Below are 20571 nucleotides of genomic sequence, written 5' to 3' on the forward strand. Positions count from 1 at the left end.
GATTCTTTGGAAAAAGCCATGGCTGTTTATAAAGTGGTATATTACTGATTTTAATGCATGCTGCGGATGAGGCCCTAGACAGGCTAGTTTTCTCCTGACCTCGGCCATCCCACTGCAACACAGAAACCACAATACTGGCCTACCATGCAGGGCTGTTTTGTAAGAAGGGGAAACAGGGCTGCCCCTTATGTAAGTTCAGTCTATTTGTTCCACTAACTTGGAACTGTCTCTACGCTTGACTGGCAAACGTCTCTCAGGCAGAAGCTCTCTCACATCACCTGCCACCCGGATCCTCCTTTTAATAGGACTGAGCCAGGTGCTGTCTCTGTTTTTAAAATTATGATTATACTTGCATCCCAACTTTTCTCCAAGTAGCTCAAGATGGCACATACAACTCTCTCCCCCGTTTTATCCTCACAACAATCCTAAGAGTTAGGTTAGGCTGAGAGGCTGTAACTGGCCTAAGGCGTGAGCTTCATGGTTGAGTGCGGGATTTGAACACAGGTCCTCGTCCAACAATCTAGCAATTACACCACAGTTGTGCTCCACTACGGAGCTGCAGCCATTTCTCATGTTGGCAGATTCTCTAAAATGCTATTATAAATTACAAAAAAGGCACTTCCTTAGTTCGAAATGAAGCTGCAGCAATACTCAGAGACTCTCCTCGCAAACAGCTCTTTAAGATGCCTTTAAGAGTGCCTTTAAGAGTGGGAAAAGCTTATTAGCACATAGTACAATGTTCATGTGCCAGCGCCACATATTCTCTTACACATGCATGCAAGTTTCTGTTTGAAAGGGGGGGGGGGAATGCTTTCCCTAAAAGTTCTTTACGCAATGTGTGTGTGTGTACCATGAGGAAAATGAAAGAGAATTGCAGAGAGTGGGTGAGTAAGAAAGAAGCAGGCAGACAAGGGAGGAACCAAATGATTGAGGGTGTGTTTGAGGGAGTAAGAGAAAGAGAGTGCACACATCACTAGCAAGAACAGTTTACAGTGGAATCCCAGCCACGTCAGAAGCAAGCTCCACTAAATTTATAAGTTGGGCTATGATTACAGCCTAAAAATAAATATTCCTATCAGCTTCAGTCAGGAGAAAGTCTTTATGTCAACTGAGTATGTAAGAGAGATTGCTCTTTTTAACTGGTGAATTAATGTATATGTGGAATGACAGTTCCAGTAGTCTAACTGAGAGGGACTGTGGTGAAGACACAGGGCAAATGTAAACAAGTCCACGCATTTTATTTTCCCCAGGGACAGCAACATGCCTGCAGTGCATAATCCTATTGCATGTTTTACAGGTTGGCAGAGAATCCACATGAACACCACATGCCATCCCTGGCATGATCTGTGTGCTGGCATTACACACAAAAAACATGCCGCGAAATTGTCATTAACTAATCAGATTAAGGTTTGGGTTTTCCCCATTTAATTTCAAAATGGCAGCAGCTGATAGCACACTTCCATCTCCTCACTGAGGATTGCTTGCCTGCCCCTCAAAACGAGCGCTATAAATTCCCCAGGTGCGTTTTGCGACTGGTACAGATCCAACTGTGGCCATGTAGAGATTTCTGGTGACTGACATCTCCATCTGGCTAGCCCCTCCGGCTGTCTTAAACAGGTAAGCAGAAGAGCTTATTTACTGCATTTATATCCCAACTTCTCCTCCAACGAGTGTACGGTTCACCCCCCCAATTAATCCCTACAACGACCCTGTGAAGTAGGCTAAGAGGCTGTGACTGACTCCAAGGTCACCCAATGAGCTTCATGACTGAGTGGGGATTTGAAACCCTGATCTCCCAGGCTCCAACACGCTAACCACTACACCACACTGGATTCCTAGAGTACTTCTGCTATGGGGCAGCTATATAAATTAAGTAGGTAAATAAATATGAGGAAAGCAAAATGTCACTTAGAGAAGGATCTGAAATGTTTTCCTTGAGGACCTGTAAAAGAGTATAGGGAATTAATTTATAATGAATTGGGGGGGGGAGTTTAAAAGTACTTTTTTTTAAAAAAAAAGAGTCATTTTTGTTGGGGATAATTCAGATTGAAATTCCCAGGTGTCGTAAAAGCCTATTTAAGTATGCCACTACTGCGGCCTGTGTTTCGTTAGCCCAAAAATGGAAAACGAGCTCATTGCAAAATAAAAAGGGGTGCCTTGACATTCTGTTGTGGCGACCATAACCTTGCTTAAGGTGCCATTTGACAGTCAGCTTGTACAGTGGTGCCCTGCAAGACGAATGCCTTGCAAGACGAAAAACCCGCTAGACGAAAGGGTTTTCCGTTTTTCGAGGCGCTTCGCAAGACGAATTTCCCTATGGGCTTGCTTCGCAAGACGAAAACGTCTTGCGAGTTTTTTTCCTTCCCCCCCTTTTTCTAAGCCGCTAAACCGCTATTAGCCGCTTAGCCGCTAATAGCGCTAATCCGCTAATAGGGATGCTTCGTAAGACGAAAAAACCGCTAGACGAAGAGACTCGCGGAACGGATTATTTTCGTCTTGTGAGGCACCACTGTATATCTGAGTTTTTAACACTGCTCAAAATACATAGAAGTTTGGGCTACCATAAATCTGTTGGACTTTCAGTCCCTTTTGGTTGCTTTAACTGTAACAAGCTAACATGGCTACCCCTCTGGAAGCTTCCTCACAGGGTTGTTGGAGAACAGGGAGTGTAGAGTCCATATAAGTCCCAAAGCATATTGTAATAATAATAATAATAATAATAATAATAATAATAATAATAATAATAATTTTTATTTATATCCCGCCCTCCCCAGCTGAAGCCGGGCTCAGGGCGGCTAACAACAATAAAATGGTACAACATTCTAAAATCATTCATTATAAAATTAATTCAAATCAAATTGATGGCAATCATTGGGCTAGAGTTCTGTGAAGATTGCCAAAGGAGGGAGTCAGGCTGTGCCCTGACCAAAGACCTGGTGGAACAGCTGTCTTGCAGGCCCTGCGGAAAGATGTCAAGTCCCGCAGGGCCCTAGTCTCTTGCGTTCCAATGACAAACCAGGTGCCTATGCGAAGTTCCCATACAGGATCTGAGCACTCTTATTATTCCTAGCAACAGGCACTCAGAGACATTCTGCCTCTGACACCAAAGGCAAAACATTTTACAAGGATAGTTAATAAATTCATGAACGGAGCTGCGAATCTTCAACGGAGAAGAATTAAGAGGAGGAGAGTTACTTTAAAACTATGCGCTGGATTCAGGAATGATGGGATGGGAACAAGGTCTTGCATGACCTCGGGTGCTTTTAGTGCATGTAGCAGCATGTGCTTGGCCCCTGTCAGTTTCCAATGCTAACAAGTTCAAAGCAGCAGCAACACCAAACTATACACGCATCTAGAATTAGACATTCTCCTCCATGGCTTCAAATGCTGCCTTTTCAAAGGACTGTTTGTTAGCAGCCGCTGTGAATTAGCTTTAAGCTTGTTCTCAAGCTTTACAAAAAGAAAAACCACACTCAACTTTGCAGCAGCTCTCCGATTCTCACTCAGCAATAGCCAAAAGGCAGGAAATATCTGGCAAGAGGCCACATCCTGCAAACTGTGCGATGCCTTCAGATTCTCATTGGGTTAACAGCTGCACGTGGGCTGGTCCTAATCTATACCTGTGGAGCTACTGTCATCAAAGTCTCAGCATACCAGTTTAGCAACTTCCATTGCCTATCAGCAAGAGACTTCCCAGGACTGTTTCAGAATGTGCTTTAGGTCAGGGACTACAGAGAGACCATTAGAGATGTGAAGGCCTGAGAAAAGAATCAGGAAAAACCAGAGTTTGTTCCAGGTTTTTATAAAACCTCTCTTTGTTTTCGCTCATCACCCAAAAAAAAAAAGGGGGGGGGAATGGAATAAATATTTTTTAAAAAATTATGAAATGATTAACAAAATAATAATAATAATAATAATAATAATAATAATAATAATAATAATATCTTTATTGTCATTGCCCCCTCTCGGGGACAACGAAATTACTTGGCTGCTCCATCCACCCAGGTAGGGCACTCCACTCAAAATCAGAACAATTATAAAAACACTAATTAAAACAATATCGTATAATACAGCAAGGAAGATTAGATGACTTTCAAAGTCCAGGTTTCCCATTCAGGGCCGAGATCGCTCTGGAGAAGAAGCTGTTCTTGAGACAGCTCGTTCTTGTCTTCATCGTCCTGTATCTCCGTCCCGACGGCAGGAGCTCGAAGAGACAGTGAGCAGGATGCGATGGATCTTTTACTATGTCCAGTGCCCTCCTATGGCACCTTGTGGCATAAATCTGCTCTAAGGTGGAGAGTGGGCAGCCAACAATGCTCTCTGCTGCCTTAACAACTCTGCACAACCCCATCCTGTCCTGGGTAGTACAGCTTCCGTACCACACACACAAGCCATAAGTGAGCACGCTCTCAGTGCACAGTGATAGAAGGCAAGCAGCAGTTTCTGTGGAAGATGGTTTTTCCTTAGGATTCTCAGAAAGTACAGTCTCTGCTGCGCCTTCTTCACAAGCCCCCTTGTGTTGACACTCCAGGACAGATCCTCTTGTAATTCAATACCCAAAAATCTGAACGTTGTTACCCTCTCCACACAGACCCCATCAATCAAAAGTGGCTGGACATTGCTCTTCTGTCTCCTGAAGTCCACCACAAGCTCCTTTGTCTTCCTTGTATTTATGAGCAAGTTGTTAGCTCTGCACCACTCTGTCAGCCGCTCCACCTCATCTCTATAGTCCGTTTCACCCTCCCTTTCAGAGATGAGCCCAATCACGGTTGTGTCATCTGCAAATTTGACAACCCTATTACTAGGGTGAGCAGCGACACAATCGTACGTGTAGAGAATATAAAGGAGCGGACTAAGTACGCATCCCTGTGGTGTCCCTGTGTTAGTCTTAAGTGTATTAGAGGTATAAGGGCCCAACCGAACCCTCTGGGTGCGGTCTGACAGAAAGTCCAATATCCACCCACAAAGTGATAACGGAAGCCCCAGATCTTCCAGTTTAGACATCAGACGTTGTGGCAGAATGGTATTAAATGCCGAGCTGAAATCTAAAAAAAGCAGTCTGGCATAACCCCCCCGCTGCTCCAAATGTGCAAGAACGGCATGGAGGGCAATCGCCACAGCGTCCTCTGTCGATCTTTTCGTTTTATAAGCAAATTGGAATGTGTCCAGTCCCTCTGGTAGGCAAGCAATGACATAATTTCGTACCAGCTTTTCAAAGCACTTCATGATTATAGGTGTGAGTGCTACTGGACAAAAGTCATTCAGATCTTCCGGGTTAGATTTTTTTGCTATTGGAACGATAGTAGAGGACTTTAGGCAGGATGGAACAATAGCCTGGGCTAGGGATCGATTTAAAATCCCAGTGAAAACTCCTGCTAGTTGATCTGCACAGTCTCTCAGTACCCTTCCAGCTACCCCATCTGGCCCTGTGGCCTTCCTTGGGTTGATTCCCTTCAGCACCTTCCTCATCTCTTCTTTTTCCACAGAGACTACCACATTCCTTTGTACTGATGATGACGATGGTGGTGATGGTGGCAAAGCCTTCACAGGGAGTGGTGGTGGTGGTAAAGCCTCAGCAGGTGTTGCTGCAGATGTTACTTCAAAACGGGCAAAAAAGGCATTCAGATCCTCTGCGAGGGATGCCCCTCCCTTGTCTGCCAGGGAATCCTTGGATTTATACCCTGTTAATTCTTGTACGCCTTGCCACACCTGCCTGGTGTTGTTGCTTTGTAGATGATTCTCCAGCCGCTGTCTATACGCCTCCTTTGCTACACGGATACCTCTCTTTAGATCCGCTCTAGCTAAGCTGTACAATGACTTATCTCCACTTCTGAAAGCAGTATTTCTTGCCTTTAGCAACCCCTGGACCTCCCTTGTCATCCAGGGCTTCCTATTTGGGTAGATCTTTATCCGGCGCCTCTGTGTTACATTGTCAGTGCAGAACCTGATATAGTCCAACACTTGCTCAGTATGAGTCTCTACATCCTGTTGGGCAAATACCTCCCAGTCGGTGTCATGAAAACAGTCTTGTAGTTGTTGGGATGCTTCAGCTGGCCATATTGTAATATCCGTCTTTATAGCTGGAGTCCGTTTCCTCAATGGAATATATTCAGGAGTCAGGAGCAGGGACACATGATCAGATTGGCCTAGATGTGCCAGTGGTTCGGCCTTATAGGCCTGTTTGACATTTGTATACAGCCTGTCCAGAGTCCTTTCTCCCCTGGTTGCACACTTTATGTGTTGATAGAATTTGGGTGGGGCCACTTTCAAATCTGCCTGGTTAAAATCCCCGCATACAAGAAATGCAGCCTCGGGATACTTGCCTTGTTGTCTGCTAATGGCATCATGCAGAAGACCCATTGCCTCATTGGTGTTCGCATCAGGTGCAATGTATACTATAGTTATCAGTACTACTGTAAATTCTCGGGGGATATATATTGGTCTGCATTTAAGCGTCATAAATTCCACAGTTGGGGAGCAATGACTAGCTATCACAGTGTGGTTTGTGCACCAGCTATTATTTACGTATGCACACAAACCTCCCCCCCTCCTTTTACCAGAGTCCTCTGTTCTATCATGGAGGAACACTGTATAGCCTGTTAGTTCTATGGCTGAGTCAGGAATAATTGGTGTCAGCCAAGTTTCTGTAAGCAGCAGGAGACAGCATTCACTCACAGTTTTCTCAGTTGCTATCCACAATCTCCACTCCTCCAGCTTATTCACCAAAGATCTCACATTCGCATAGAAAATGCTGGGAAGCGGTAAGTTATAATGTTGTATCTTCAAAATGTTTAAAACAAGGGGGTTCATATATTTATTCCCCCAAAATGATTCCTAAAACCACATTAACAGGAAGACTTTCCTATAAGGCTGTATACAGTATCAGATCATTACAGCCCTTGTACACTGGGGAATTGGGGATGTTCACCCAAAATCTGAACTTCCTCTGCATGAATTGCACCTTTGGGTTAACAGCAAATGTTGACCAAAATCACTCTGCCTGATTAATCACCCTGGTTATTTAAGTTGATAGATAAAAATCTCCATGGCCTTCTGATTTTTAGCTACAGTGGTACCTCGGGTTAAGTACGTTCTGGAGGTCCATTCTTAACCTGAAACTGTTCTTAACCTGAAGCACCACTTTAGCTAATGGGGCTTCCTGCTGCCGCCACGCCACTGGAGCACGATTTCTGTTCTCATCCTGAAGCAAAGTTCTTACCTGAAGCACTATTTCTGGGTTAGCGGAGTCTGTAACCTGAAGCGTATGTAACCCGAGGTACCACTGTATTTTGAACCATGATGAAGAGATAACGTAACATGGATTGTATTTGTATGCTGCTTCTCCATAGTTCAAACCATACTCAAGACAGCTTACAACTTGAAAAAAACACTAATTACAACATAACAAAGCTAGCCATAAACAATAAACAAAACATCAGAAAGTACACAAGCAAACTGAACAATCATAAGATCTAAAATAAAGACACAAAAAAATAGTATCAATAACACCAACAACCCTTCCTAAACAATACCCCAGCCTGATCTTTTGTTCAGTAGCCTCAACATTTGTAGTTGGAGTCCGTCCAGGTCCCACCCTCCCAGGCTAGGTAGAAAAAGGCCTGCAAGGCAGGGAGCAGGTCTTCCAGGATTCACAGCCAAGATGGATGTCAGAAACTGTGTTTACGAGCATGGGAAGCTGTGTCATCCCAAATCAGACCTGGTCCATCTACACTAACTGGCAATGACTCTTAGAGCAGGGTTCTCTCCTAGCTGTAACCTGTAAATACCAATGGATTGAAGCTGGGACCTTGCATGCAAGTTCTAAGAGATTGGCACTGTGGTCTAAACCACTGAGCCTCTTGGGTCTGCCGATCGGAAGGTCGGTGGTTCGTATCCCTAAGAAGGAGTGAGCTCCCGTTGCTCTGTCCATCTCCTGCCAACCTAGCAGTTCGAAAGCACCTCCAAGTGCAAGTAGATAAATAGGTACCGCTCCAGCGGGAAGGTAAACGGCGTTTCCGTGCGCTGCTCTGGTTTGCCAGAAGCGGCTTAGTCATGCTGGCCACATGACCCGGAAGCTGTACGCCGGCTCCCTCGGCCAATAAAGCAAGATGAGTGCCGCAACCCCAGAGTCGGCCACGACTGGACCTAATGGTCAGGGGTCCCTTTACCTTTACCTTACCCATCCAGGAGTCCTTTTACCTAAGAGATTCCCATGTCTGCCAGCGCTCCATTAAAGAGAAATAAGCAAGACATGCATGCCAGCCTGTTCCCCTGAATCCACAGTAAAAGTCCTTCCCGAGTTAGCAGAAACAGAGGTATTTCCCCCAATTCTCAACTCCCTCTAAACACCTTCCTAGTCTGGGAAAAGGTGATGATTTCCTTTTGTTAAGTACTAGGCCAGACAAGAACCCCAGGGCCTAATCTGATTGGATTAAAATATTTACAATTAAAGGCATACTATAATTAGAAAGGGACGCAGGTAGCGCTGTGGGTTAAAGCCTCAGCGCCTAGGGCTTGCCGATCGAAAGGTCGGCGGTTCGAATCCCTGCGGCGGGGTGCGCTCCCGCTGCTCGGTCCCAGCGCCTGCCAACCTAGCAGTTCGAAAGCACCTCCGGGTGCAAGTAGATAAATAGGGACCGCTTACCAGCGGGAAGGTAAACGGCGTTTCCGTGTGCGGCTCTGGCTCGCCAGAGCAGCGATGTCACGCTGGCCACGTGACCCGGAAGTGTCTCCGGACAGCGCTGGCCCCTGGCCTCTTAAGTGAGATGGGCGCACAACCCCAGAGTCTGTCAAGACTGGCCCGTACGGGCAGGGGTACCTTTACCTTTACCTATAATTAGAAAGACACACTGCCAGTAAAGATTAGAATTCTTTTATTTTTTTACGTAACTTCGCATACTGAAATATAGTTTAAGAAACTTAAAAGGAGGGGGGGCATGTCACAACAATTGTTTCCCAGGCAGCTTTCCCTGCAAATTAACTACAAATTACCTAGGCGTTCTCTTATATAGGTTGCAATCCCTACATACAGTTATCACGAAGGGTGCATTCATTGGGACATTAGTACATAGGACTGCACATGCATAGGACTGACAGAAGCTAGAAGTTCACACTCGCCGGTAAAAGAACATCACAATCTAATATTTTAAGCCATATGCCAATAGTCAGCATCTGAATTCTGAGGCTGAACTGCACATGAGAAACTCCAGAACTCCGGCAATGGAAAGTGAGACCTGCATTAAAATGTTGCGGTATGGAGTGCTCCTATTCACTGTTCCAGCCAGCCAACCACAGTAGCTGGGATGCACTGGGGACTGATAGGTCGCAAAGGCAGGGAAGCCAACAGTGGGGGGAGCCAGAGCCAATATAAGGCAGATCTTTTTGTCCCCATCCTCTTCCCTGTTGAGTTCCAAAAGGGGCAAGTCTGGGACTAAGGGGGAGGAAGCAGATGGTGAATGCAACACCCCCTGGACCGGTTTAAGGCAGGCAGGCAGGCAAGCACAGGCTGAGAGCAGAATGGGGTTGGGGGGCAGTGCTGGCTAATACCTCCGCGTCTTCTGTGGGCTCATGCCATTTGGACTAGGTGAGCAATGGCACTCACAACCCTGGACATCGGAAACAGAGCATGATGCACCAAATTAATATCACCTTCAAACCTTGGGTTTAATCACCTGCTTCGCAGGTCACACGCTTGAATAGTCTGGCTGAAGCTAAGGCATGCTTAATCCCAGGATTCCCTGACTCTCAAAGTTCACTGAACGCTCTGGAATTTAGGTTACAGTCAGCCTTTCTAATAATCCTTCCACACACCCCTTAAGTGAATAACTCTTGTACACATTTATTCATAAATATAACGAGGGTGGGGGTTACAGAAAAAGGGAGGGGAAAACAGCACTTGTTTTACTGAAAAAAGTAAATGTCTTTAAACCACAGACCAACTTTTCCAAGTATGATGCTGTGTTTTAAACACCCATCAACCCCGGCCAGCATTTTGCATGGTCAGGAATCATCTGTGGTGTAGTGGTCTTGGCGTTGAGGGGGCTTCAAACACCTGTTACTAATTTTGCTGCAGGGTCCCAGTTTCCAAGATCCTAGAGCCACTCCATCAGCAAGAAAGGAGAGGTTTTTTAGCCACCATGTGCACCAAAGCTAGGAATTTGGGAACACTGAAAACTTAAAAAAGTGCATACATTGCAAGGGATTGGTATGCAAGTTCTGTTACGCAGAATGACATTTCATGGAAAACGCAGTGTCACTCCAAAGAAGATATTAAAGGTAAAGGGACCCCTGACTGTTAGGTCCAGTGGTGAACTCGTGGACGACTCAGGGGTTGCGGTGCTCATCTTGCTCTATAGGCCGAGGGAGCCGGCGTTTGTCCGCAGACAGTTTCCTGGTAATGTGGTTAGCATGACTAAGCTGCTTCTGGGGAAACACCATTTACCTTACCTACAGCACCTAGCATTTCTGTTAAAAGTATAGCAATGTCAAAGCAGTTAGATTCAGCCCCTTTGTATTCCCGTTTTAAGCCTTGAGTTGCTTAGGAGACTTTTTAGCGCATAAAGCGCCTGATAAATGCAATCAATCAATAAGTAATGGGTGAACAGGATGCTGGATGCATTAATGACTGATTCCAACTGCAGGACGTCACACTTTTTATCTGAGCTGATTTCTGCTTTCCTGTACGTTTGCCTCCCAGTCACGTACTTGCTTCTTCCAAGGTTTTCATTATTCAACGCTTATTCTCCTCCCCACCCCCCCTGGCAGACCATAATATAGGGTTTGCAGGAGAAACAGGTGGAATCTACTTGCCTTTCTCACCTTCCTAGATGATTATCTTTTAGCATTAAGATATGTACAACAGGATGCAGCTGAGCAGCAGCAGAAAGGAGGAGGAAGTGGAAGAAGGTTCAGAAAACCCCTGGGAAGACCTCACCCCAGCACATACAACTTTTGCACAGAAAGCTGCAGACAAGAGCAAAGAGGCAGAGCAGCCAACGGAGGCTGCATACTTGCCATGTATTTAAGCACATCTTTTCCTCACAAAGGATTCTGGGGGCTGCAGCTTGTCAAGAGTGCTGGGAATTATAGTGCTGTCAGGCGTAAAACTACAGTTCCCAGGATTTGGTAGTGGGTGTGCACATTTTGGACGTGCGGTGTGTATGACGTCTTGCAAACAACCGGTGGGCTAAGATCAATGTTTAATGAAGCCTTTGCCAACCTTGCCTGGTGCTCATAGGAGTGGCAGTTCAAAATATCTGGAAATATTACAATATTCTGTTGTAATGTACTATGAACTGAAACAGCCTGATTCATTTGCTTCTCGTCAATCTGGGACAGTTTAAAATGGGGTAACACAGGACCTACGCAGGCTCCCAGCTGTGACTTCTTGCAGCAGGTGAGGCAAGAGCTTGTTGAATTAAAAACAAAGGAGAATTTTTATTTTTTTAAAGTGTAGGCAAATCCTAGCTTCCTTTCATAGGGTTGCAGCCATCTTTAGTTCTACTCAGACCCACTGAAAAGAACAGATATGACTAAGTCACACTTATTAATTTCAGGGGGCGTAGATAGTAGAATTGATACAACCCTTAAGTCTCCATTTTCAAAATCTCGATTAGCAGCAGGCCTTTACTTGCAGATAAATTTGGTTAGACAAGGGCCTGGGAGATCAGGATTCAAATGCCAACACAGCCATGAAGCTCACTGGGTGACCTTAGGCCCCTTAGCTTATAGCCTACCTCAGAGGTTTGTTGTGAGAATAAAAATGGGGAGAAGTGAAACTACTACTACTACTACTACTAATAATAATAATAATAATAATAATAGCAGCAGCAGCAGACTGTCTCCTGCAGACACTCAATAGATTTCTGGAACACTTCTGAAGCACTTCAGGTGAAACTTAACATAACGGGAGAATATTCGTATCTGACCCTCATCGGTCGTATCAGAGCAGCAAGAAACACATAAAAAGAAATAAGGAAGTCACATCGTTCTGACCACAGCCACCACCAAAAACAAAGCAAAGCCAACTTAAAAAATAGCACCTGGGATTCCGGTACTGTTTATCATCTGTTTCTAAGCTCAGGCAATTCCCTAAAACTTCCTACATGCAAAAACACAGGAAAAACCTTGTTCATGTTTTGCTGGTGGAGAGTATCTGGAATAAAGGCAGCAACTACGTCATGATGTCTTGCAAGAGAAAAGAATTCCAGGATACGGTGTATGTGTGCTCTGAGTTTTTTGTTCGGCTAAACTGAGGACTCTGAAGGGGAGCTGGCTATGCTAGTTATATGGGCAGAGAGCAAAAAGAAAAAGAAAAGAAAAGAAAAGGGAGAAAACCGAAGCAATGTATTAATTCAATGGAGGAGACCACCCCAGGCCAACCCAGGCCTCCTCCAGTTGCCATGGCAACAAAGTATTGATTTTCCTTTTCCTCCGGCCCCCTCTAGTGTGAGGATTCAGTATTTTGAATCCACTGTGCCGCTAATGACATCCAACAAACCCTGCTAAAATAGTACTGAAAATAAACAACAGAAATGTGTGTGTGTGTGTGTGTGTGTGTGTGTGTGTGTGTGTGTTACGGGCGACACTGAGGCAAACTGCCCCTTAAAATACTTTTAATAACTAGGAGCATGGCGTGGGAGGGGAGGGAAATGGGAAAAGAAGCTGCAGTTAATATGGAAACTTTTATTTCAATTTTGTATTTATTTTTTCTACTGGGGAGAAGGCCAGCTAAATGACTTTGAGGATAGTAACAACAGGGCTAACAAATGCACACCTGCATTTCAGTGCAAATTGCAGTTTTCAAAAGTTCAAAAGGTGATGGGAAAAGGAATTATCTGTGGGACTGAATGTAGGTATGCTTGAATATTTTTAAGGATTGTATGAAATGTATGTTTGTATATTCACAATATGCGTGTATTAATACTGAATTATTTTAACAATAAAAACTTTTCCAAAAAAAATAAAATTCTGCATTTGCTGCCCATTGCCTCCAATGGGTCCTCACCGTGTGTGACTAAAATTGGGTGTCACCTTTTTATTAATTAATTAATTAATTAATTAAATTTGCATACTGCCCCTCACCCATAGATCTCATGGTGGTTAGCTTTCCACATTCTACTGTAAACTGATATTATTGTTTGAATGCATGAATTCAAATTCAGCTGTAATACAGAACAAATTCAGCTGTAATACAGAAAAGAATTCATTTACAATGCTAAATGTAAACTGTAAGTGGGGACCCCATTGTTTTGTCAGTCCTCCCTTTGACTTGCCACTTTGCCACCGAGCTGGTGTGTATGTGGTGGGGTCCAAAATCGTCCGAAAAATATGGGATGTGACAAGGAAGGTTGTAGAGGAGGAGGAGGAAGAGCAGCAAAGGCCAATGGAAATCATGGTCTCACATTGCATGAGCAATAGGGAGAGCTTTTTGCACCTTTGGTTCCAAGCAAAGGAACAATCTCATACGCTGCCCGGAGTATGATTTAATTGGATATAACTCAAGCAGTTTATACCGATCTTGCTCTAGACCAGGGTTTCCCAAACTTGGGTCTCCAGCTGTTTCTGGACTACAACTCCTATCATCCCTAGATAGCAGGCCCAGTAGTCAGGGATGGTGGGAATCGTAGTCCAAAAACAGGTAGAGACTCTTCACAATGCAAAAAAAGGTTATTGCAATGAAGTAGGCTTTATATCTATATCTATATCTGAATATAAAGGTATTCACAAAAACACACAGACTAATTATCATCTGCAACCTGCTTCACCAGCTTGGTGCCCTCAAGATGTTTTGGACTACGACCTTCCGTCAGTCCCAGCCATCAACTGCTGGCTGATCGAAAAATTTTAGTCAAGTAAACGTTGCAACGCTAGCAGAAATCCAAGTACAGATCGCTATGTACACCCTACTAGAGCCAACAGCAAGTTTCCCACACTGATTCCAAATGGCTCCAGGCTGCACCTACGTCAAATTACTCTGGACCTTTGTGGCACTTGTTACTTGTAAAGTAGAAAACCAACTTACCTCAAGAATAACAACTGGAAACAATGAAATGCAAACAGAGTGAGATGCTGATCTACAGATATTTAAGTTCCCCCCTCCACTTTTTAAAAAACCTTATAGCTGTTCTAAGAGCATTGTTAGGAAGCATGAACATATTTGATTAAGACACTGCAGGGGAAATTTTCTCCAGCAATGCCTCAGATACACAATACATTTCTTTGACTACTAGTAACATACCAGGAGTATCTGTTTCTTTGTCTTTAATAAAACAAATAAAACTATTTTCAGTTTGCTCTGCCCTGTACGATCACAAGGCAAAGCTACAATACAATTATCACACAATGACAATGTAATTAAAAGCACAGATGAAAAAAAAGTGTGGTGCAGTGGCATAATATCAAAACTTAATGAAATTATAAGATTGAGAGAAGGAAGAGGCTTGAATCATGGGCTTTTATACTTGTAAACTGCTCAGAAGCCTGTTTTGGTGTGAAGCAGTATATAAAGTAATCGTAACAAATAATACAAAGTTAACAAGCCATCATCTCCTCAAGTGCGTGAAAGAGGAAACAATTTTAAATATATGATAAGATTATGCAATATTCATGCAGAACACTCTTATACATTATCCTATTTTACATTAATAAATAGTAAAAAGTATATAAAGGTTAAGAATCTAATATTTGAATTAAATTTATTTTAAAAATAATTTTAAAGTGCAGGTAAAAAAAAACCGCAACCTTAAAATTATAAGATATGAAAAGATTTATGGTTCCTTAATTGCAGCATTAGTAAAGGTAAAGGTAAAGGTACCCCTGACCGTTAGGTCCAGTCGTGGACAACTCTGGGGCTGCGGCACTCATCTCGCTCTATAGGCCGTGGGAGCCAGCGTTTGTCCCCATGTGGCCAGCATGACTAAGCCGCTTCTGGCGAACCAGAGCAGCGCACAGAAACGTCATTTACCTTCCCTCCGGAGCGGTACCTATTTATCTACTTGCACTTTGACGTGCTTTTGAACTGCTAGGTGTGCAGGAGCAGTGACCAAGCAACGGGAGCTCACCCCGTTGTGGGGATTCGAACCGCCGATCGGCTCTGTGGTTTAGACCACAGCGCCACCCGAATCCCTGCGAATTGCAGCATTACAAACTACTAATATTCAACCAAAGCTCAATCAAACAGGTGGATATTTGCCTAATACTCTTCAAATTACAGGAACACCAAACCTAGGTTTGCGACCAAATGCACGTGCGACAAAAGGCTGCAGAAAAATTCGCATTCAATACTGACCTGTCTACATATGAATACGTGTTGCCCAACATGTGTCGTTTGGTGCTATGGAAATGAGCCCTGTGCTATATGATCCATCTCTGGGAATTTTCCACTTAGTTACTTCCTGGTTCCCTACTACCCTTGAACCACTACAGCTATGGTTTGTGCTTGCCCAGCTAAGTCCTGGTTCAGGAGATAATTCAAACAATAATTTGCAAGTTTGGATATACAGTGGTGCCTCGCAAGACGAAATTAATCCGTTCCGTGAGGCTCTTCGTATAGCGGTTTTTTCGTCTTGCGAAGCAAGCCCATTGACAGTTTAGCGGATTAGCGCTATTAGCGGTTTAGCGGCTTTTAGCGGATCAGCTGATAAGCGGCTTAGCGGCTTAGGGAAAGGGGGAAAGGGGGGGGAACCCGCAGGAACTCGCAAGACATTTCGTCTTGCGAAGCAAGCCCATAGGGAAATTCGTTTTGCGAAGCGCCTCCAAAACGGAAAACCCTTTCGTCTAGCGGGTTTTCCGTCTTGCGAGGCGTTCGTCTTGCGGGGCACCACTGTAACTACAAGCTATGATTTGTATGTTTTATAACGTTTTTGTAAACCAACCTGGAATCACAGCAAGCAGTCAGGACATAAATATTTTAAATAATAATATAAGTAAATAGAGGCATGAAGCAAAAGTAGGAAATACTTTAATTGATTAAGCCAAGGAAGAAAGAGAGGGGGAACATGTGAGCCAGAGGTTCCGCCACATCATGCCAGACCATGGCAGGATAGCATGCAATCAATGAAGCTTTGCATCCACGTTCTCCCTTTCTTTCCTTTAGCTTCATGCTCTTAGCAAGCCACAGTTTGCCCAAGAAACTATGGTTTGCCAAGAACCAGAACTAAATGAAGGATCCTGAGCAGACAAGGGGAGGATGAAACATGTGGACCCAAATATCATTCATGCAGTAACAGCGCCAAACCATGGGTTCCCTTTATATTTAACACTGCCTAGTATTTGATTAGATCCACCAGTTTTGGAGTTAGAGAAGCGAGAAAATCCGAGTGGAACTCCCTGGTATTAATAAAATGTTCTTTGGCTATGTAAATTATTCCCAGCTTCGCTTTTCCTTCAGTTTTTTGATGTGGGTGGAGAAGCCTTTGATCAAAATAACACTCCCCTGTGCATCGCACATTAAAGTGGCACTTCAAATGCTCCTGGCGGGTATTTTTTTTACAACAACAACAACAAACAAAAAGTCTACAGCCAGGAGAAGTGCAGTAACTTCAGAAAAGTGCACACATACATACATTATAGACTTTCAACAAGGTGGTATGGCCTTCTACCCTCAGTGGAGATAGGTCAATCAACCAGAGAATGCATGCAGAGAATTGCACGTGCCATTACAGAAATTCATGTACAGGGACCAGCAAATTGTGTCTAATAATAATAATAATAATAATTTATTATTTATACCCCACCCATCTGGCTGGGTTTCCCCAGCCACTCTGGGCGGCTTCCAACTGAATATTAAAAACAGTACAGCATCAGACATTAAAAACTTCCCTAAAGAGGGCTGCCTTCAGTTGTCTTTTAAAAGTAAAATAGTTGTTTATTGCCTTGACATCTGCTGGGAGGGCGTTCCACAGGGCAGGCGCCACTACCAAGAAGGCCCTCTGTCTGGTTCCCTGTAACCTTACTTCTCGCAATGAGGGAACCGCCAGAAGGCCCTCGGCACTGGATCTCAGTCTTGGCAGTCCACAGTTGTTTCTTGTGTTGAACTACAACTCCCACCATCCTTTGCACATAGACCATGCTAATGACAAGTTGGAGTCCAACTTGGAGAGCAACTCTGGAGAACACTATGTTGGCTGTCACTGCATTAAATCAGTCTCATCTCAGGCTATTTGTCCCAAAAACAAACACCTGGGGGGGGGGGATTGATTTGGAAATTTTTCTGACGCCCTCGAGCAGGGAGCTGTACCCTTCCAGGTGCTATTGGACTCCAACTCCCATCAGCCCCAGCCAGATTCACCAATGGTAAGGGATGATGGGCGATACAGTTCAGCAACTTCTGAGGGGCCACAAGTTTCTTGAGGGAAATTACTCTGCCTTATCGTGATTTAACCTTGCAAGTCAGTCGATGTATAATATTTATAGAAAACTGGAAGGAAAACAACAGACCAGGCCTTCTGCTCATTTGGGAGGCAGGTGTTATAGCTCCTTGGAAAAGGCAAAAGACAAGTCCTGGGCCTATGTGGTCATGACTGCCACCTTTCCTTATGTTCCAATTTTATTTTATTTTTTAATTTGCGTTGTCTTGGTTATATTTAAGGTGGCACCAACAGTTTTTGCCCTAAAGCGCACTGTAACAACTTTTAGAGAACATAAGCGCTACACTTTTTTCTGAGCAGCTCAAATTAGAACGCATGCTAATTTGCAGATGCAAAACTTCACAAGATCTCAGAAAAGCTTCGTCCTGTGGAAGTATAAAGGGGAAGGAGAATAAAGAACAAGAGCTGCAAATCTCCTTCTGCCTTATCGGAACTAAGAGCCTTAAATCACTTTCCAAAAAGTTCTATCCCTCATGGTTGGATAAGGCAACGGAATGTAACTGAAGAATACAAAAAGGACATTAATAAATCATAATTATGTTGTTGTTGTTTTAAAATATGAGTGTCTGTATAAGCTGTTCAAAAGTTGGAACTATTCAGCAAAGCTTGCCACTCTTCAAAGCATTTTCTGTGTTTGGACAATGTTCCTTGCAACAGCATATGGTGAAAATATACCATATTTTTCGCTCTATAAGACGCACCAGACCACAAGATGCACCTAGTTTTTGGAGGAGGAAAACAAGAAAAAAAATATTCTGAATCTCAGAAGCCAGAACAGCAAAAGGGATCGCTGCGCAGTGAAAGAAGCAATCCCTCTTGCTGTTCTGGCTTCTGGGATAGCTGCGCAGCCTGCATTCGCTCCATAAGACACACACACATTTCCCCTTACTTTTTAGGAGGGAAAAAGTGAGTCTTTATAGAGCAAAAAATACGGTAATTAAAACCAGAAGAAAATGCCTTCTCACACAGGCACCTTTTACTTTTCATGTATATCCCAGTTTTTCCATGTTATTTGAAGGTGCACAAACTACAGCTACAGGTAGAGTCAGTTAGCTGACCTGACTTACTTACTAAATCTGACTGACAAGAAGCCCGCACTGCAAGGGAGTCCCAACCTGGCTGAACAAATCGAAAACACCTAACTCAATCTATGCTGAATGCTACGCTAATGGCATCATTTGAGATTCACAAAATATGTTCAGTGGCCAGTCATTACCATTTCCAAGCATATACTGGGATGATCTGAATGTAGCCAGGTAACAGCAAACCTCACAGAATGCACATCCAACATGCAACTGGCCAGGTTAAAAATAGAGCAAAAAAGGAGTGAGAAAATGATGGGGAGCCTCAGACCAAGGCCTCAGGCCTTCTCCAACCACACCTGCCACTGGCCCAAAGGAAGAACTCTGTAGCAGGAACAATCCTTCCTGCCTGGCCCAAATGTTGTCACCTGCTCTGTTTCCAGATATGATGTGGTGGGGAGGCAAGACAGTATCCGCACAGGCAAAACGACAGAACTGTGTTATAAGAGATGTAATTTGTGCTTGTCTTTTCCCTCTTCCCTCCCCTTCTTTTTTCCTCGTGTGTCATGACTCCCTGAATAAGTCATCAGTTTTTGCAAGCCACTCAAGGAACCTTTATGACTAAGAGGGAGGGTAAAAATGCTTTCAATAACAAACAAATGTTCTACTGTTAGTTAGTTTGGGGGCTAATAATCATAGCTGTCAACCTTCCCTTTTTTTGCGGGAAGTTCCCTTATTCCAGCGCCGTTTCCCACTGCTATCCCGGATTGTTAGATATCCCATAGACTGTCTCCAGGACAGGTGAGGCTGCTGATCCCTTATTTTCAAATCTGAAAGTTGACAGCTATGCTAATAATGCAAATTTGAGTGGCCATTCCACATTTTTTAAAAGTTTTTTTTAAAAAAAAAAAGTCAGTAAGAAAAGTGCAAATAACTTATTTTCAGTCACCCTGATATTTTTGGGGATTCTTATCGGAAACTTGTTAACTAAATAGCATGAATAGGAATACTTGCCTCTGAACAGTTACTCCCCACTTTATTCTTAGGGACGACCCTGCTCCCAACAAACTTTACTCCTACAGCTGAGCTGCCATTATTTTTTCCTTCCTCCCTCTCCAAAGCAGTAAAGCCAATGGCACTTATCCTTGCACAATGCTTCATAGAACACATCCAGAAATTTAGTGAGAATTCTGGGAAGCTTGCGTTCAAAATTTTCACAAGATGTGTGATTAGGAAACGAAGGAATTAAAGATGCTTTCTCCATCCAGGGTTTTTTGACAACACCTCCCATCGGCCTCAGAAAACCTTGCGTAAGGTTGTGTTACATCACAGACTCAAAATTCCACTTAAAGGACAATGAAAACACAAAGTAGGTTACAGCTGTAGTTTCTCCCCAGTGACAAAGCATCCTGGTGTTTTATTTTATTTGCCTTTTTAAACAGGCTTTTTTTTTAAAAATGTAGGGAGGTTGGGGGAAGCAAAAATCCAGAGACTTACACTTTGCTTCAGAAATATTCTGGTTGGGCGACCAGACCAGCATACCAAGATTTTCTCTCTCCTGGGACCGCTTTGCAAGTTTAGCTGGAAGAAAACACATATATGTACGTTAAAATAAAATAGCAAGGTGGAATCTTATTGCTTCTAAGCGCCGATAAAAGAAACTGTATAATTAGGCTCACAAAGTGTGTACCACCTAGCCGCAATCCTTGAAATGTTTTCATTCATTTTAAAAATAAAAATAAAATTATGTCTTGACAGTATTTTCCTGGACCCAACTGAAGATGAAGATTAAACAGAATTCAAAATGTTGTTGTTGCTTTAAGATTTTGGCACTTTCAGGGAACATGCCAAAAAAACCCCACACTAACACACTATAGAGTTAAACTGCAGGATTTGCAGAAAAGGTTGCTATCTGATTCTCCCCAGCTATTAGCCAAGAGAAAAAGAAGAGCAAGCAAAGAGAAATGGGAGTCTGGCTGTATTGTGTCAGCAGGTAAAGCTGGATCAGTTCTTAACACCAGCAGCGCCAGCCAACTTATATATGCAGTTACCCCTGAAGACTGATCTTAAATCAGGTGTTGAAGGAGAAGGAGAGCTTCTATTGGGTTCATTAAAGGCCTCTAGGTCTGTGATCAAATACCCCTTTATCACATTATACATTTAAAGCACATTCCGTCTTG

General features: G+C 43.6%; 1 protein-coding gene across 2 annotated transcripts in view; it reads right to left on the reverse strand.

Moving 5' to 3' along the window:
- Positions 1–20571, reverse strand: part of RCOR1 (REST corepressor 1) — a 149524-nt gene that overhangs the window by 77627 nt on the left and 51326 nt on the right. For both annotated transcript variants that reach the window (XM_079951910.1, XM_079951909.1), the window contains exon 3: positions 19889–19972. In XM_079951910.1, the coding sequence (XP_079808036.1) occupies positions 19889–19972 (84 nt within the window). The remainder of the gene's footprint in view (positions 1–19888; positions 19973–20571) is intronic.

Source organism: Podarcis cretensis (genome assembly GCF_951804945.1).
Source record: "Podarcis cretensis genome assembly, chromosome: 1".
Lineage (NCBI taxonomy): Eukaryota > Metazoa > Chordata > Lepidosauria > Squamata > Lacertidae > Podarcis > Podarcis cretensis.